The sequence below is a fragment of the Mauremys reevesii genome, linkage group 3, assembly GCF_016161935.1.
Source record: "Mauremys reevesii isolate NIE-2019 linkage group 3, ASM1616193v1, whole genome shotgun sequence".
In the NCBI taxonomy this organism is placed as follows: Eukaryota; Metazoa; Chordata; order Testudines; family Geoemydidae; genus Mauremys; species Mauremys reevesii.
This window is the reverse complement of record NC_052625.1, coordinates 151,312,306-151,328,741: the sequence shown is the minus strand read 5'-3', so window position 1 is coordinate 151,328,741 and position 16,436 is coordinate 151,312,306. Positions and strand designations below refer to the sequence as shown.

The following is a 16,436-nucleotide window of genomic DNA, read 5'->3' as shown; positions in this document are numbered from 1 at the left end:
TTTGCAGATCTGAGAATAGAATTAAATCATAAAAGTGTACTAACTATACATAAACATAGTTCTTATTTAATGCTTAAATCTTCTGTGTCTCCAGTTTATCAAATAATTGCATCTAGATTAAGATCAATCTTAATAAAGGACATTACTGAATGGGCATTACTGTGCACTGCAGCTGGCAGGAGTTGGATATATTTCATAAAGAACTAATTTTAATTCTGTGCTTTAGATAAGATATTTTGGCCATGGGCCTTTTCATTTGGTGGATAAATGGGAATACCTTCATGGAAGATTTGGGCATCTTTTTAAGCTTTCCCCAGGGATACATTTAATCCCTGAATCTGCAAGATTTTATACAATAATATTATTTTATACAAGACAGACACACAGTTCAGTCAATTTTCTAAATTCCTATCAATCATTTTCTACAAGTCGTAGGTAATGCATTATAGAAAACTATAATGCAGAACCACATTTTCTATGCTTTACCTTTTGCAACTAGAGGGTTACACCAAACATAAGAACTCGATGTCTTTGACTTTCCTTTGAACATCTCAGCTCATTATCTCTTGCTAAACTCCCAATAGATTATGGACCTTACTGCCCTAATTCTAGTCCATCTCTGCTACTTCACTTGATTGGATTCCATTTACCATATAACCAAGCTGGCAGTTTACATAGCTGTGTTGTATATTTTGCATTTTAGGGCACTAAAAATTCAATGGGAAAAAATCTTACTTTTTAAAAGCTAAGTCCTTACAAACATAATTTCACTATATTGTTCCCACTAGAGCACAGGGATTGTCCAGTGGTAAAAGGGTGCGAGTCTGGAGACCTGGGTTCACTTCCCTGCTCTGCCACAGACTTCCTGTGTCACCTTGGGCATCTTTCCATTCACTTCCATTGGCATTGAACCAGATGCTACACTTGTGGGGGATATAAATACCTAAAATATGTAGCTAGAGCACAATGTGTGTGTGGCTAAGGGTGGAACAGGCGCCGCCACCAGCCACGCTCTGCCTGCCACCTAGTGAGTACTTTTGAGGCATCCGGCAATTTTCTCACCCCCATTATTCCTCTGCTTCAGTCTCCAGTGGCCTCGCTAGCTGCTCACCCATCCACTAATCTCATGAGGACCAATGAGGTACCGGGGATGGTGCAGCAATTGGAGCGCGGAGCCTCAGGTTTTTTTCACCACCTGTGCTACAGGCTGCACGATGTTGCCAGTTACATCAAAACCCTACAGGGTGGGAGCCAACTAAATCCAGAAACTCCACCCCCCCTCCCCTAATCAACCAATGTCACAGTCTCAGGGACCTGTTTTAACGCTAGTAACATTCCAAATTAATTTGTGGTCACTATAACATCAGGAGGAGTTAATAAAGAAAATGTAATGGTCTCGGTGTGTTTGTTACATCTCATTCTTGTAACTTACAAGTCTGTATCGTTACAGCCCCATTCAAGAAATGATCATACAAAGTAAATTTTCAGTAGTTTTATTGAAAAATGCCTCCTTTGTTTCAGAAATAAATAATATAAGGCAGTGAAATTCACAATTTGCAGTTAAAATATAAAAGCAGCAATTCTATATCCATAGTCTTGCAAACAATTTCCAACTGCTTTTGATAACTAAGAAACATTATATTCTGAAAAAAAAAATCCATACTAAATATACAACACAAACATGCAATTCCATCTCTGCAGGATTGACTGCAATTTGGCATAAATGTTAATGAGTCTACAAGGAGAGTTAAAGCATTATAAAACTATATCCAGTTGATACAATGATTTCAGCTATATTACTTAAGGTTTGTGGTTGTTAAAGGAGATGTATAAGAGCAATATATGCCCTGCAAGGTATAACTAAGTATAGAAAAAATTGGCAATGATGTAGAAGGAGTTGGTTTGCTTTTTACTAGACAATGCAGACTTGTGATGTGACTTAACTGCAAACAGGCAATAAAAGGAGGAAAACTGTAGAGCTAAAGCAGATAGGCCTTTGAAAATTTGCAGCAGCTCTGGTTTTTGGTGTTTTGTGTTGTTTTGGTTTGTTTTATTTAAAGAAAATGCAGCATTGTGATAACTGAATGCACACATTAAGTTCTAAGCAGCCACTTTAAGCAAAAGTATTTTACAAGCATTTCAAGAGCAAGAACGAAATCTATAGTTACATACATTGCTATTCGCACATAAGCATGATACGCCTACAAGATGCGAGTGCATTTCTGATTTGAGAAGGTAGCATTGGAGAATATAGGATACACCCACTCTGTATGTATCTGCATATGCGAGCATAGCACAAACAAAAACAAACAACCAAAAACACAAAACAAGACAGATCTTTTATGGTTTTGTTTTTGCTTTTCTTGGTAACGATCTTTTCCAGCACATTTGTTCAGGGTAATCCTGGTGAATGCATTTCAACTTCATAGTCCTCATATTCATCCTCTCTCCTTTCTGACTCCATTGGTACTATGTAGGGCTCACTTTCAGGTTGATAGGGTCCACTTTCAGGTACGTATGACTCTGGTTGAAAATAGTTGTCTGATTGAACATTATAGTTATCGCAGGTCTTTGAATCCACAAATATAATGAAAGTTAGTTTGGCTACATAATGTTAGTTCAATCTTAATTTCATATAATAAATGTCTAAATGAATAATTCACTGATTTTTTTTTTCAGTTTTGTTCATGGCATTTTTTTGGGGGGTGAGAGCAGGAGAGGCAGTAAAATAATAAAAAAAAATGAGATTTGGTTTTGAAAGGCCTTCTAGGATCCAGATCTTTATAACATAAGAAACATTGTAGAAACAGACTTAAGGTGTTATGCAAGGGCCCAATAAATTGTTAAAAAATAAAAATAGCCTTTTACATCTACTTCAATCAACCTAAAAAATACTTGGATTTGATTTAAAAATTAATTAATTAATAGAGCAGATGGATTACGTAAAAAGAAAATGTTTGACTGGCTTCTAGTAATGTTCCCTGAGGGTGGGAAATAAATGTACACATAACTATCACCAGTGGCAATATGCAGTACATGTCATTTTCTGATGCTGTTCCTCGTAACAGACTGAGTTACAGCTGGTGCTGGAGGAACACCAAAGACTACAGCAAAACAGAAGAAAAATAATTATAAAACTTTAGTATTTAGAACTGCAATTACAAAACCCAACAAGATTACATATACAAAAAGGCACATGCCCTGAATCAGACATGTTGATCACAAACAACAGACAGGTAGATTTCATACAAAGTCAAAGATGTTATTCTGGCACATAGCAAGCAGCAGCAGGTTTTAATGCAGAAGCTTAATGTAAAGATGTTAATTGATTTTAGTGGACACGATCCCTTACAAATCATTTACAAGCCATAATTAGTTTACTATTTACATAAGTCATTTTTTGTTTATCAGATTAAATCTGTATCCCACAATGGTGTTACTTCTGCTGGTTAGTAATTTTATAAGCCTCCTTCAGTACTGAGGCTTCTGATGATTTGTGTATGGGGGGGGTGTTAAAAATAGTTGTTTTTCTACTTTATTACTAAAATGCAACAGGCTTGATAATGAGTTGACATCACTGTCCTTATGTCATTCACGAATGTTGTTAGTATTATATAAGGCCAACACGGTTCGATTTTAACCACATCCGTGGTGAAATATCCATACAGACTCATTTCCTACTAAGCACGTGCGCAAACATCTCAGAAACAGGGTTTTCATGTATTCAAACTGTAAGCAGCACTGGAGACTTAGAAAATGTGTTAGCCGGAACCTGAAACAGGTCAAAGACGATGTTAGTTTTTAAAAAGTCAGACTGCTGTGCAAAAATATATTGTCATCCAACTAAAATACACAATGGTTAAGTCATACACATATATTTATATATGTATACATAGCTGTTCACTAGGAAGGATAGTACTGCTGCACAATGGGTACAAGTTTAGCTCTTTTTCATTTAAACAGGAATCTTGGGTTAGATCTGTGCAAGTACTTGGCTTTTTACACCCAACAGCACTGCGTCTGTATACACATATATATATATATTATATTTTCATGTATACATGCACAGTATGCTAGTGGCAAACCATATCCAACATCAGTATCACATACACTAATTGTAAAATGCTACAGTGCACACATATGAATTTGTTAACAATACTGCAGGCCTGGAATTTCTTCGTGAAAATGGCCTGCAGGACCCTAGGTATAGAATATATTAGTGTCTTTTCATTAGTCAGAAATTGATGGCCATTGTCATCCATTATTTGACTCCCTGTGACAGCCCATTGTTTTAAACTGCTTCTCGCAGCAGGAGGCTGACATGACTCAGGGCTAATCAGAGACTCATGGGGTTTAACTCAGTGGAAATTGTAGGATAGTGGAGTTTTTCAATTGTTTGCACTGTAACAGAGTGTGGAAAATTTTAATATCAGGTATTAATTTTGTATAAATAATCCTGATGTTGATCAAAAAACAGACACATAAAAATTGCCAACCAGAGCGTTCTTTTTACTTTTCAAGAGAAACATGGAGTATTCAACCTTGTTCTGAAGATTGGAGGGAGGGAGAGGAGAAGAAGAAGAAGAAAATGGTCATTTAAATCCTAACAGCAAAATAATCATCTACTATCCTTCTATGTATTAAAAACCAGTTATCTGTATACTTTAATCACCTCCTTCCTAAAGCTAAATACATTTCAAATCAATGTGAGACAATTTTGCATAACAATCCGAACAGCTGCTCTAAGACCTGTCTGTGTTAGAAGGACTGAACTGTTCCAAGATATGTTACAACTAAGCAGTTTCAGTACCATTTGCTCCTGAAATGATTCACTATGTCCACACTAGCGGGCCTGTCTTGCATAAAGCAGCTCTGCATCTGGGAAGGCTGTTTAAAATGACTACAGTTTAAGTTGTCAATAACCTACCTGGGAATCCTTGACCATTGTAAGCGATGCTAGAACACTGGGATGAATCACAATACCCAGGTGGGCCTGGGGGACCTCGAATACCCCCATTTCCAGGACGACCCGGTGGCCCAGGTGGCCCTCGTGAACCTGTAGAACCTGGTGGGCCAGTTCGAGACTCTCCTGGTGGACCTAATTTTAGAATTAAAAGGAAGATAATTTTTTTAAGGAGGAGTCAACCTGTCATAAACCACTGGCACTACTGCCGTCTAGACTATGAATGAGCCTTTGGTAAGAAAACGTTGATATTTGGCTTCTACATGTGGTCAATGAAACAACCAAAGAGAACCAAAATGTGACTCATCACTAGTTGCTTTCCTATGTGTGGCTAATTTAAGGTCTTTATTCACAGAAACTGATTTGGCAAGGTTTGAGCCACGCTAAAGACATCAATGAATTCTCTGGTTTATTTCCACTCTGTGTGAGATATGAAGATCTCAAGGGAAACTACTACATTAGACAAGCACATTGGATTTCAATTAAAACACAGGAGTGCATTAATTCTGCTACTCTGCAACCCTAGAGTAGATGAGGTAATGTTTTCTTTGGAACAGGCTGTATTATGGTTAACAGAAATGTAGAGTTTCAACTGGGGCTAGAATTTGTTGCAAGCTTCTTATGGCTCTTGTAATGAAAAAATCATGTTTAAACTAGTAAATTAAAGGCAGAAACAATGAGAAAGCCTAACTATTTCTGCCAAGACATCAGTAAATGATCAGTGAATGAAATCAAATGACACAAAGAACAAAAGTAACAGAGAAAGGATCATATTCTGTACTAGTAACGCTATGCTTTGCTGCTAAAGGACATCAGGGTAACTACAAACATGATCCAACAATGGCACTAGACATTCCAAAAGTATCAGGTGATATTTTGTTTCTATCAAATAGAAAAAAGTGAGAAAATGTCCATTTCAGTAGGAATCAACCCCTGATTACTGAGTCAATAAAGGGTCAATCAGTATTTTCATCAAAAATATTTTCATGTGCAAATGTGCCAGAAGAATAAATTATATGATAAAGCCAACTTTCTACTAGCCATGTCTAAAAACTATTTCTAGTTAAAGTTTTCAGGATTTCACTTTATTTCCAATAAATGTCAAAATTGTACAGTGCATTGAGTAACATGCTTATTTGCTATAAGGAGCAATTAAGTAATCTGACTTTCTAGGAAATTTTGTTCTCTTTTACTTCTACTGTTCTGTAAGCTGATGTAAATTAAAAACAGAAAATTTACCAGGTGGTCCAGGCAAACCTCGTGGTCCTTGTGATCCAATCCCTCTTTCACCTTTCTCTCCTGGCAGTCCTAAAGATCCAAAAGGAAATAAAAACCACACACACAAAAAGAAACCATGTCAGAAAACTATATTTTTTCATGCTCTCTCATTGATTATAACATATACTTCAAATAGTTTATTGCTTTATATCTCTGCTCTAGGAAGTCTTAATTTGGATGAGGAAAATATTTTAAGGAAACAAACATCTCAGTTTGAAAGACAAGATTTTTAAATGTAGTGTACAGCGGTAACCTGGTGTGAAGAGACTGTCTTAAAACATAGTAACATCTTTGAGGTACCCATGATATGGTAGAAGTTCATTCCACACATCTACCAACAAGAGTAAAGGGATACAAGCTTTGTACATTTCTGTTACAAATACACTTTACACATCCTTCAAAACCTAATGAAATAGTGTAAGTCAATGTTATCATATAGCTGGATTCAGAAGTTCATTATTTTCTTTTAAGCGGTAAATATTTACAGTAAAATCTATGTTAGAAAACACAACACTATGTCCACATTCTGAAGTGTAACAGCCAGAACAACTGAGGGCCAGATTCACTGGTTACAGCCTGGCTCCCTTATGCTATTGTAAACCAGCCATAACCCAGGCTTAACAAGCCATTTAAACTGAGTTTACACCAACTTTGCATCACCAGAGCAGCTCAAAGCAGCTGAAGTGTACTGGCACATCTAATCATATATTTCCCATATACCTACTACTCTGCTTCAGCTGAGACACACAACTGCAGTGTCACTAAGCTATGGTTCACCCCACATTCTTGTTAACTAATCTTATTTTCCCCTCATCCAGATGCCAGTTCAGAAAAGTAGCCTGTCAAGATGCAGCTTATAGCAGAAATAGCTTTGAGACAAGAATGTTCTTTGTACTAAGATATCTTGACAAAGTTGATATATTTTCTTGAGATAGCATTGAGACTCGGCAGTGACTGGTGTTCCATAAATACCACACGGAGAGAGAAGCACTGTAGATGCAAATCTTTGTAATTTTAGATCTTGTCTTCAGACACTGAATATTCCACTGTACCAGCTGTACCAATACCTTCAGAGCAATTCAATTGCCTATGGAAAGCTATATGCTTCATGGCCTTTCTGGCTGATGCAGCTGCATTGCATTCCTCTGCTGACAGTTTTTGAAATATGGTCATAAATGTGCTCTTTGAGCACTGCTCACCTCTTTCACCAGGTGGTCCTTGGTCGCCAGGTGTTCCTGGGAACCCTGGTCTTCCTCCAGGTCCAGGTTCTCCTCTTGCCCCAGCGCTTCCTGGAGGCCCTGGTGGTCCTGGAGGTCCTGGTTGATTGCGGTTTGCATAGTAATCATTCGGGATTTGATTCAGCATGTGATTGAACCGGTTCATTTGGCCTTTAAAGAGAAAGAAAGGGTTTTTTAATCATTTTTCATTAAAATCACACATACACACACCCGCCACCCACTGTCCAAATAGTGGAGAATTGGAACATATGCACAGATTAAGATGAATGCAAGATATGATCATGTAAAATACATGGGGAAGGGGAGGGGGAGAGGGGAGATTCTGGCAGCAGACACGAGTAGATAAAAATTCACAGCCACCAAAACTGAGTTTTGGATTACAACAGCCTTGTTGGATGAGCCCTGCCAAAGAACACTCTCCTAGTCTGCAAGACAGCAAAGGCTAATTCCAAAAGATGATCTGAAATGCAGTTCTAGCCATCAAAAATAGACATTTCTGGGTACTCTGCATTCAAAGAACAGATATTACGGTGGCAGGGAACAGAAGATGAAATTCAGCCCCATGCTGAGGGCTTGCACAAGGGCGATGTATCACTTAAGACCCACTTAAGCTCTGAGGGTGCATACACCTCTGCTAGCCCTGGTCACAGGGGCAAATTTAACTCCCAGAGAATGTTTGTGTTACTCAAGAGAGACAGCTCTGTCCAAGTAAGCAGCAAGGAGTTCTGAAGGGGAGACCCAGCTATTTATTCTTGACTAGAAGTATGGTGACCATGCAGAGGAAGGCTCAGTATAGGGAACCTAAAACAGAAGAAGACATCCTAGTAGTTCCATTACAAGTGACACTGCTTGGGCACAACTTGATATTTTTTGGCTGAACAAAATAAGTATGTCACAATTCCCTATCTATCTGGGGTTACCTCAAAAACAGCAGTATCAGGGTATAAGCAGAACATGCCATATTGCATAAATAACAAGGTATAAGCAAATATTGCCCTGTCTTCCTTGGGGGACTTCCCGACAGCAAACGCTGTGCAGCTGTGCTGTGGAAGAGGTAGAGATGATTTGAGGAAGCTGTACAGGGGGGTTACACTTCCTGTGGAGCACAGAGCTGCACTCTGGGGTTGCATAGGGAGCTTAGAGGATCCTCCACTGAATGAATCATCCAGTGGTCACTCCTGCCTGGAGGTAGGGGCACATTAGGGCTACAGGGTGCTCCATCAGCTTTGGGGATGAAGTAAAAACAAAAACCATTAAAATATTGTTTTGGGGGGCCTGAATTTTGGGACTTAGCCAGTGAAATTATTTCTTCCCTTGCATAACACAATTTGTCCTGTGTGCATCGCTTGCCCAGATAGCATGTGACAATATACTTCAATCCTAATACCTGTAATGCTCCTTCCATTCCAGCCTTGTGCCTTCCATCTCTCAGAGGTGAGACCTGGTTTATGCCAAAATGTGTGGTGGCTTTACGACATGGACAGTGCTAAAACAGGGACATAGCTGACTGTGCAAAATCATTCCCTTTGTGGCATGTGCACGATCTGAATATGGGTCTCCAGAGGTGACCGATTAGTTCATTAACAAGTTAGCCCTTCAGATTCAGGAACTAATTTTGTGGTGCATTTTCCTTCCATCAGATTGGTGGTACAGAAGATAGCAATGACAACACACTGGCTCCTGTTATGCTTTGCAGCCAGGATCCTTTCATCTCAAATTTAAATCATTTTGACTTTTCACAAATGAGCTATTAAGTTAGCCATATGGAAAACAGAACTAGGAAAAGCACAACATTGTTTACCATTTATCAATTGTTCACAGACTTGTCTTGCAACAGCTCGCATCATGTTCTGAGAAGCAATATCTCCCTTAATAATTAAAACAAGTATTATATTAGTACATTGTCTGTGCTTTTAAAAAGCCAGTATTTATTACATTAAAGTAAGTGATAAATAAACTAATTTTAAGGTAGTACTTACTCTGTCACCTTTTTCTCCTTTAATTCCAGGTGGACCCTAAAACAAGTTAATTTCCATTATTATTTAATGCATCTACATATACTGCAGTTTATTGTATAGGAACATGGAAACATAGAGGGATGAAAGAAAATGGAAGGATGAATAGAGAAAAAGAAAACATGCTTTGTAAGTGCAGTCTGGTGCATATATACTACACTGACAGGTGGTTTAGATGGATTCGATAAACGCATCCAGTTGTGTCCTTACATGCACCTGCAATCATGCAGAGCCTGCAATTTTTCATCAGCAAATCAGATAGGTCAGACGTTTCAATGGAAATATTTGTATCCAGTTATTAGCAGATGCAAAACGGTGCCCAAAAAAATAGAGGCCACTTTTTTCTTTTAAAAAAGGTACTCTGTTGAAAGCTTTCTTGTACTCCAGGTAAACTGTGTCCCTGTCTGTTGAAACAGTATATTATTTCCTCACAAATTCTATCACATTTTTCACTGTATTTGCTGTTGATAGCCATGCTGATTATCTCTCCTTAAATCAGAAATATTGATCTATTCTGATTCTGATAAGTGACTGCAGTACTTTCCCCAAAATTGAAGGCCTGTTTTTTCCATACTTTCCCTAGATGCTTTCTTAAACATAAAAGAGTAACATTATTTTCTTCAAATGTTACTGACTATAAGCAAATTTTTACTTTACTCTTCAATTTGTCTCTGTCCTAAACAAACCTGCTACTACTACACTTTTATTATAAATAATTTACAGTAGAAAATCAACATTGTGAAACTGAGGTTGTAGAAAATGTTAGAAAAAAATGTCACATGATTCAGAGTTAACTTCACTATTGTTTTTATCATGTGCCTCATTCTGGGTCTTTATCCTGTATGGGACCTGATACAGCAGTCCTTTCACAGAAAAGCCCTGTTTACTCCAGTAGGAGTTCTGTCTGGGGAACAGCTGCAGGATTAAGATATTTCACCCAACATTTAGGTCCTGGAAGTGTTATTCTTGAAAGAGTGTTTACCCTATCAGCACAATCCTGCAACTGGATTCTCTTTGAACTTTGTGGCAGGTTCCAGAAGAGAAAGAGCAAAGCAACCATTTGGGTATGTGACTGAACAGACTCTGACAGATTCTGAAAGAAGAAGTCCGAAGGAGAAAGTCAAACTAAACCCAGAGAGACTGAGGGATTATGACACAGAGGGCACACTGTAAGGTTAAAGGCTATGTTCCTAGCAGGGCACCTCTGAAAACAGGGCCATATGATCTGGTTCAGTCTTGTTGCATATATTATGTTACTCTTTAATTGTAAATAGTAATTTCAGTCTGAAACAATGTCCTGCCTCATTCATTAACAAACTAAACTGAGACCAAAGACTGCACATCCAGGAAGGGTAGCTATCTCCTCCAAACCCAGCAGTGAGAAACAGAGTGTAATCCTGCATTGAGGGATGCAGGACTATGGGCAGGAGGTATAGAAGATTGGGAGAGATGGCTTTGAGTACCTATTCTGTTTCCAATGACATCTCCCTTACTAGTTGCTGAATGCTTCTAATCTTACAATATACTACAAATACCTGTTGTAGTGTGAATTGAGCTGTCACCATAATTATTTTCATTTGTCAAGAGCTGTATTTCTTTCGCTGGCAGCATTTTCCCATTTGCATTTGCATTCCATGGTGAGTTTGTTTTTTTTTGGTGTTGGTGTTGTTTTTACAAGAAGCCAACAAGAATGACTGATTATCCACTTGTAAAAACAAATGTTTGAATTGTCACAATTGCATAAAATACACTCGGAGGCCATTTTTAAAGAACACAATTCAGAAAATATATACACATAATTCATTCTGAAAATTAAATTTTGTGTGTGCGTCTCCCATGTAATGTTTTGAGACTTTAGCCTTTTGTTTGCATTCCACTCTTAGCAAATAGAAGGGCCAAGAAAGAGCATGACAGTTTCCTGGGAAAATGTAATTATGATGCTTAGTATGTTGGATTTTGCAGATTTTCACACTAGATAACAATGACCTCACAAAGATGTTTATAGCTGGTTTTGGTCCATCTGACATAATTATGGCCACAAGCTAAATACAGATGCCCATTTCAAATAGGCCAAAAATCAGACACATGATCATTTTAACTATTCGTTTGCTCTCTGAGAAATCTAAAAATCTGGTGCCATTTAAAGCCTTTTTTAAATGTATCCCCAGAGATCAAAAAGAAAAAGCTTGCTTGACCCATGTTTAGTGCAAGAGATGCTTTTGTGTACAGCTCTAGCAATGCACTTTAATCCTAACTGTAACAACCCCCACCAGATTTTAGAAATTTTCAAGAGCACTTTGCTCCCACGGAAGTCAAATAGACATTTCATTGGTGACTTCAGTGGGAACAGAATTAGGGCCAGCGCTGAGTGCTTTTGAAATTCTCACTCCTACTGTCTCATGAGCAGACTGCAAATTTTGCCAAAAGATGCCCAAACTGCAAAGTAGTTCTGAATATAGACCTGCAAATTCCCAAAGGTGACTCATTCAATAGTCTGCTGCTTCACCTAGCTACCATCATCGTTAGTTACATCCTTAGCCCTGGTGCCTTTGACAATTTAATATTTTTAAGCAGCCCATTTATCACTATTATAAAAGCAAATGCTGAATGTAGGCAGTAGCTGATTTTTTTTCATAACATTCTTGTTGTACCCACAAATAACTTCAATAATACACTACCACAAATCATTCCACTGAGGTCACAATAGAGCTGGATATAATTTGAATGCAATAGCAGTATTTCATAAACTTCTTTTGAGATCATAAGGCCTCAAATTAAGGAGTTGGAATGGCTACTTTGAAATGGCATGTGTGGACATGATTCATAGCCGTTGGAGCATGTCATGCCTATAATTTGCAAACGAATAATTGCTTAATAATAAGCACACAATGCATATGATCATGGGTTCAGAGATTAAAGTGTACCTAAGAAAACACTATCACATCAATACTCAAAATTCAAAGCAAACATTGACAGAACAGCTTTGAAGCAAGAATAGTTTGACTCTCGGTTGTGCAGACAATGTTAAAGGCCTGCTAGATACAAAAACAACTCTCACATTTCTCTCATGAATCACATAGGGAAATATTATGGCTTTTTCTACTCCAGTATATATAATATGAATAGCTAGGTAAATAGGGTGCAACCCACAAAGCAACTTAGGCTCAGAGAGTGGGAATGACTCTGTAGCCCAGTGCCTAGGCCCTAAGGTACCCATGTGTGTATGGTCCAGTCCCCCTGCTCCAGTCACTTTTTTGTTATTCATCCATAGTGGAACAGCTTCAGTGGGAGAGACTGAGGGAGCCCCACATCAGAGTGCTCCACAGTTCAGTGGCTGGAGCACTCTACTGAGAGGTGGGAGATCCCTCTTCAACTCCCCTCTCCTACTTGGGAGAGAGGGGGAATTAAACCAGCGTCTCCCAGGTCAGTATGTTAAACACTGGGTTAAAAGTTATAAGATTGGCATCTCCCTCCTCCTCCAGTGGCTGTTTTGTGTGCAGCAAAGCAGGGGCGTAACTCATTCCCACAAGACGCCGCTAAGGCGCCTAAGCCACCTCATTCCAGAGTCCCATTCGTGGACTGCAAGAAGAGATAGGCACCTCCCTGCAGCCCAGATTTCGGTGCCTATCTCTGAGCGGAACAGGGCTTAGCCCACACCCCTCTGGTTGGCATCTCTCATTGGCTAGTTTAGGAGGCTCTGCACCAAGCATGCCGGCTTTTGAGGATCGCAATCTAAGGAGCCTATCTCTCCCCATTCATTGTATAGGGAGCCTAGGCACCTAACTCGGCTTTGTGGATCACAGTGTTGTCTCTGTGATTTCATAGGTGCCTACAAGTTAGGCTCCGTGGCACTCACCATTGCAACACCCAACCTGGATCCCACCCAGAATTCATCACAAATAATTTTATTCAATGAATTTAGTTTCTCTTTCTGTTTGCGAATTGTCAGCATGTTGCTATTTTCTGGAAATGAATTTATTTATACCGGTACCTATTTGCTGAATATATTTGTGTAAATATTTCTTCGTCTGTAACATTCTTAAGCTGCTTTGATTGGAAATATTGTCACATAGTGTGTCTCAGTTCCCTGATTAAATGGATGCACATATGAATTAAAAATTCATTTTCGTCAATTATCCTAGCCACTTTCTGACCATATTCTCTAATGTTTGCTTAAAATTAATTGTTCCATAGAGCTCATTTGCTGGAGTGTCTACAAAACATGAAAACAGAAAAGAGGGCAACCAATGGAAGCAAACTTCAAATGCTCCCATGCTGCATGCTATATGCAGAAATATTTTTGCAGTGCAGTGCCGCTCAAACAAAAAGAAACGTCTCAAGGCTCACATCAGCCAAAAGCCATGTTAGCTGGTTGAAAAGCTTTTTTAAAAGGGCATATTGCATCACTGGTTTCTAAGCAACAACCTGTCCATTGACTTTGTTGGAGAGCGTTGCTCCAATACAAAAGGCAAGATATTCCTCAAAGATATTTATTGCCAGCAAAATTTCGATAGCTGAGAAACATCAAAAGCATTAATCTCGCCAATGCAAATGGATCCTTTCTCTCCTTTCTCATTAATGAGAAAGTGCATTAGTCAACTTTCAAAACTTCACTGAAGCTGAATGATCCTGAGTCTCACATCAGCAACCTCGCAAAGGAAATACTCTGATTTTGATTTGTAAATGATGCAAAGGGTTGTAATTAATACAGTTGAATACTAAAGACAGACCTGCCTAAACAATAAACTAATTTTCCATTGGGATGTTTGAGACTACTACCCGTTCAACAACACAATTGCCTTTTCAATTACTGAGTGAAGCTTGTCCATTTGTGTCCTCATCCAACTTAGCGACATTCTGTTTAGATTTCACTTTATTTTCTTTTAATGGAAAAAAATGTGCACTTCAGCCAACTGCTTGCCAGAATGTTGAGAGAAAACGGCTGCTGCCACCATTCTAGTTTGTTGACCTCCTGTGATGAGGATGCTTGGGGTGACTGAGAGGCAATGTTAGCTTTTGCTTTATCTGGGACTTTTTTGAGCAGTGGGGTGAAGGCTGGAATTGTGGCAAGACTCCGCAGCTGAGAAAGGATAAGCCAAGAAATATACTTTAAAAGACAACAGGCTTGATTGCTCTCCCCGGAAGATCTTCCCCTACTCGTGTGCTGTCTCAACGGGACCATGCACCGAAGTGAATAAAATCTGAGGCTGCATTTACTCCTGAACAGAGTTCCATTACACATACTGTGCAACCCCCTTTAAAGAGGGTCCCAGGGCTAGCCACAGCATGCTAGGTCCCTGGAAGGATCTCTCCATTGCAGCTCTATATAGAAAACATAAATGACTTCTTTATTCTTAACAGTTAACAGATGCCATAGTGCTCTGATTCTTTTCTTCTCTTCCCTTTTGTCTATTACTGATCTAAAATCCCACTTTCTTTTCTTTTGGGAGTACTTGTTAGCAAATTATCAAGGTGAAACTTTGCAAATCTATGAAAATTCAAATAATGCTTCAGAGAACAGCTTGACTTGGTACTAATGTGCATTGAAGTACAAAACCTTTTACAGCCATGCTAATGCGTTAAGGAACGTCTGCGATCTACTTGAATTTGCAACGTTTGTAAGAGCTGCAATACATTTATTGGCTAAAACTGAGGTGGCCAAATGTATAACCCTGATGTCAACACTCACTGGTAATTTGCCAGGAGCTTGAGGGCTGCATATAATTTGCATTTAACTTTGTATACTTTTCGCATAGGGTCATAATATTTGAGTATATTTGCATCTTCTCTGGTAAGGGCCAGTTCCCGCCACTCTTACTTACACTGAGTGTTACCTTACACCACATACCACTCAACAGGAGCAAAAATGACAAGATCTAGTCCTATGTGAAGAGAAGTTATTTGCTCCTCGAGTTCACCAACAGCTGCGGGCAGGTGACCAGTTCTCTCCTGGACCTGCAGTTACAAATACCAGGCAGGCCTGGACTACATTTCAGGACTTTGCAGGCTGTACTTGGCCCTTGGGCTGCACCTTTGGCACTTCTAATGCAAAACACAAACTTAAATGTCGAAATCCTGTCTACCATGAGTCTCACAAAACATCTGCACAAAGCACAAGCCAGAACTCCTGCTGGGATCTGTTCTGAAAACATTTGAAACACTAGATGCGATGTCGTGCAGTGTCACTTCACAGGAAAGTGGGAAATTTGAAGCAAATTATACTTTCAAATGGCATGAACTCCGGGATTAGTGTTTAGAAGTACTTAAACAGTACTTGTACTTTCTGAATTTATACAGATTTGGCTAGATTAAGGTTATTCCTGCACGGGTCAGGGCATAGATAGCCTCTCTCTTCTTTTGAGTGCCTGTACAAGGACAGACACAATGTTGGCTTTTGTGCTCCTGGCCTGTTAGGAGGAGGGGTGGCTAGCACCGATAGCAGAACTAAAAATAACAATAGTCCTTTATTTGTTCAAAGCATTGGACAGACAAACGAATCCTCACAACTCCCCAGCAAGCTGGTAGGTTAGGTAGCATTAATTGCATTTTACAGAAGAAGAAAGCTGAAGTGACTTCCCAATGCCTCACAGAGACTGAGCCAGCATCAGAATACACGAACACCTAACTTTTCGTGCCTGTGCGCATTCCGCCAGACCATACACTCCGTGAGGATGGAGAACTCTGCCCCTTTCCAAACTGGCTGGCACAAGGGAATGAATCCTGCACGCTTTCAGAGACATCACAGCTCCTGTTCTGGCTGATTCAGCTCAAATGTTTCCTGGGACCACGCTACTTCTGCTCCCTCCCTTCCAATGTGGGGCCGTGGCTGTCAAAGCCTCAGTAGAGCCCGCAGTACTTAAATAATGTTTAAATCGTGTTGTTAAATCACAAACACTTGCAAACCACCAGCAATCATATAACATTATCAAAGATTTTCCACTT

At 39.2% G+C, this 16,436-nt stretch overlaps 1 protein-coding gene across 1 annotated transcript in view; it reads right to left on the bottom strand.

Annotated features, from left to right (window-relative positions):
- Window positions 1-1,477: 1,477 nt before the first annotated feature.
- The window catches only part of COL12A1 (collagen type XII alpha 1 chain), a 135,616-nt gene continuing 120,657 nt past the window's right edge, over window positions 1,478-16,436 (bottom strand). The window contains 7 exon segments of the mRNA XM_039529916.1: window positions 1,478-2,403; window positions 2,405-2,523; window positions 4,928-5,098; window positions 6,203-6,271; window positions 7,441-7,629; window positions 9,281-9,347; window positions 9,459-9,494. Of these exon segments, the coding sequence (XP_039385850.1) occupies window positions 2,341-2,403; window positions 2,405-2,523; window positions 4,928-5,098; window positions 6,203-6,271; window positions 7,441-7,629; window positions 9,281-9,347; window positions 9,459-9,494 (714 nt within the window). The 3' untranslated portion in view covers window positions 1,478-2,340.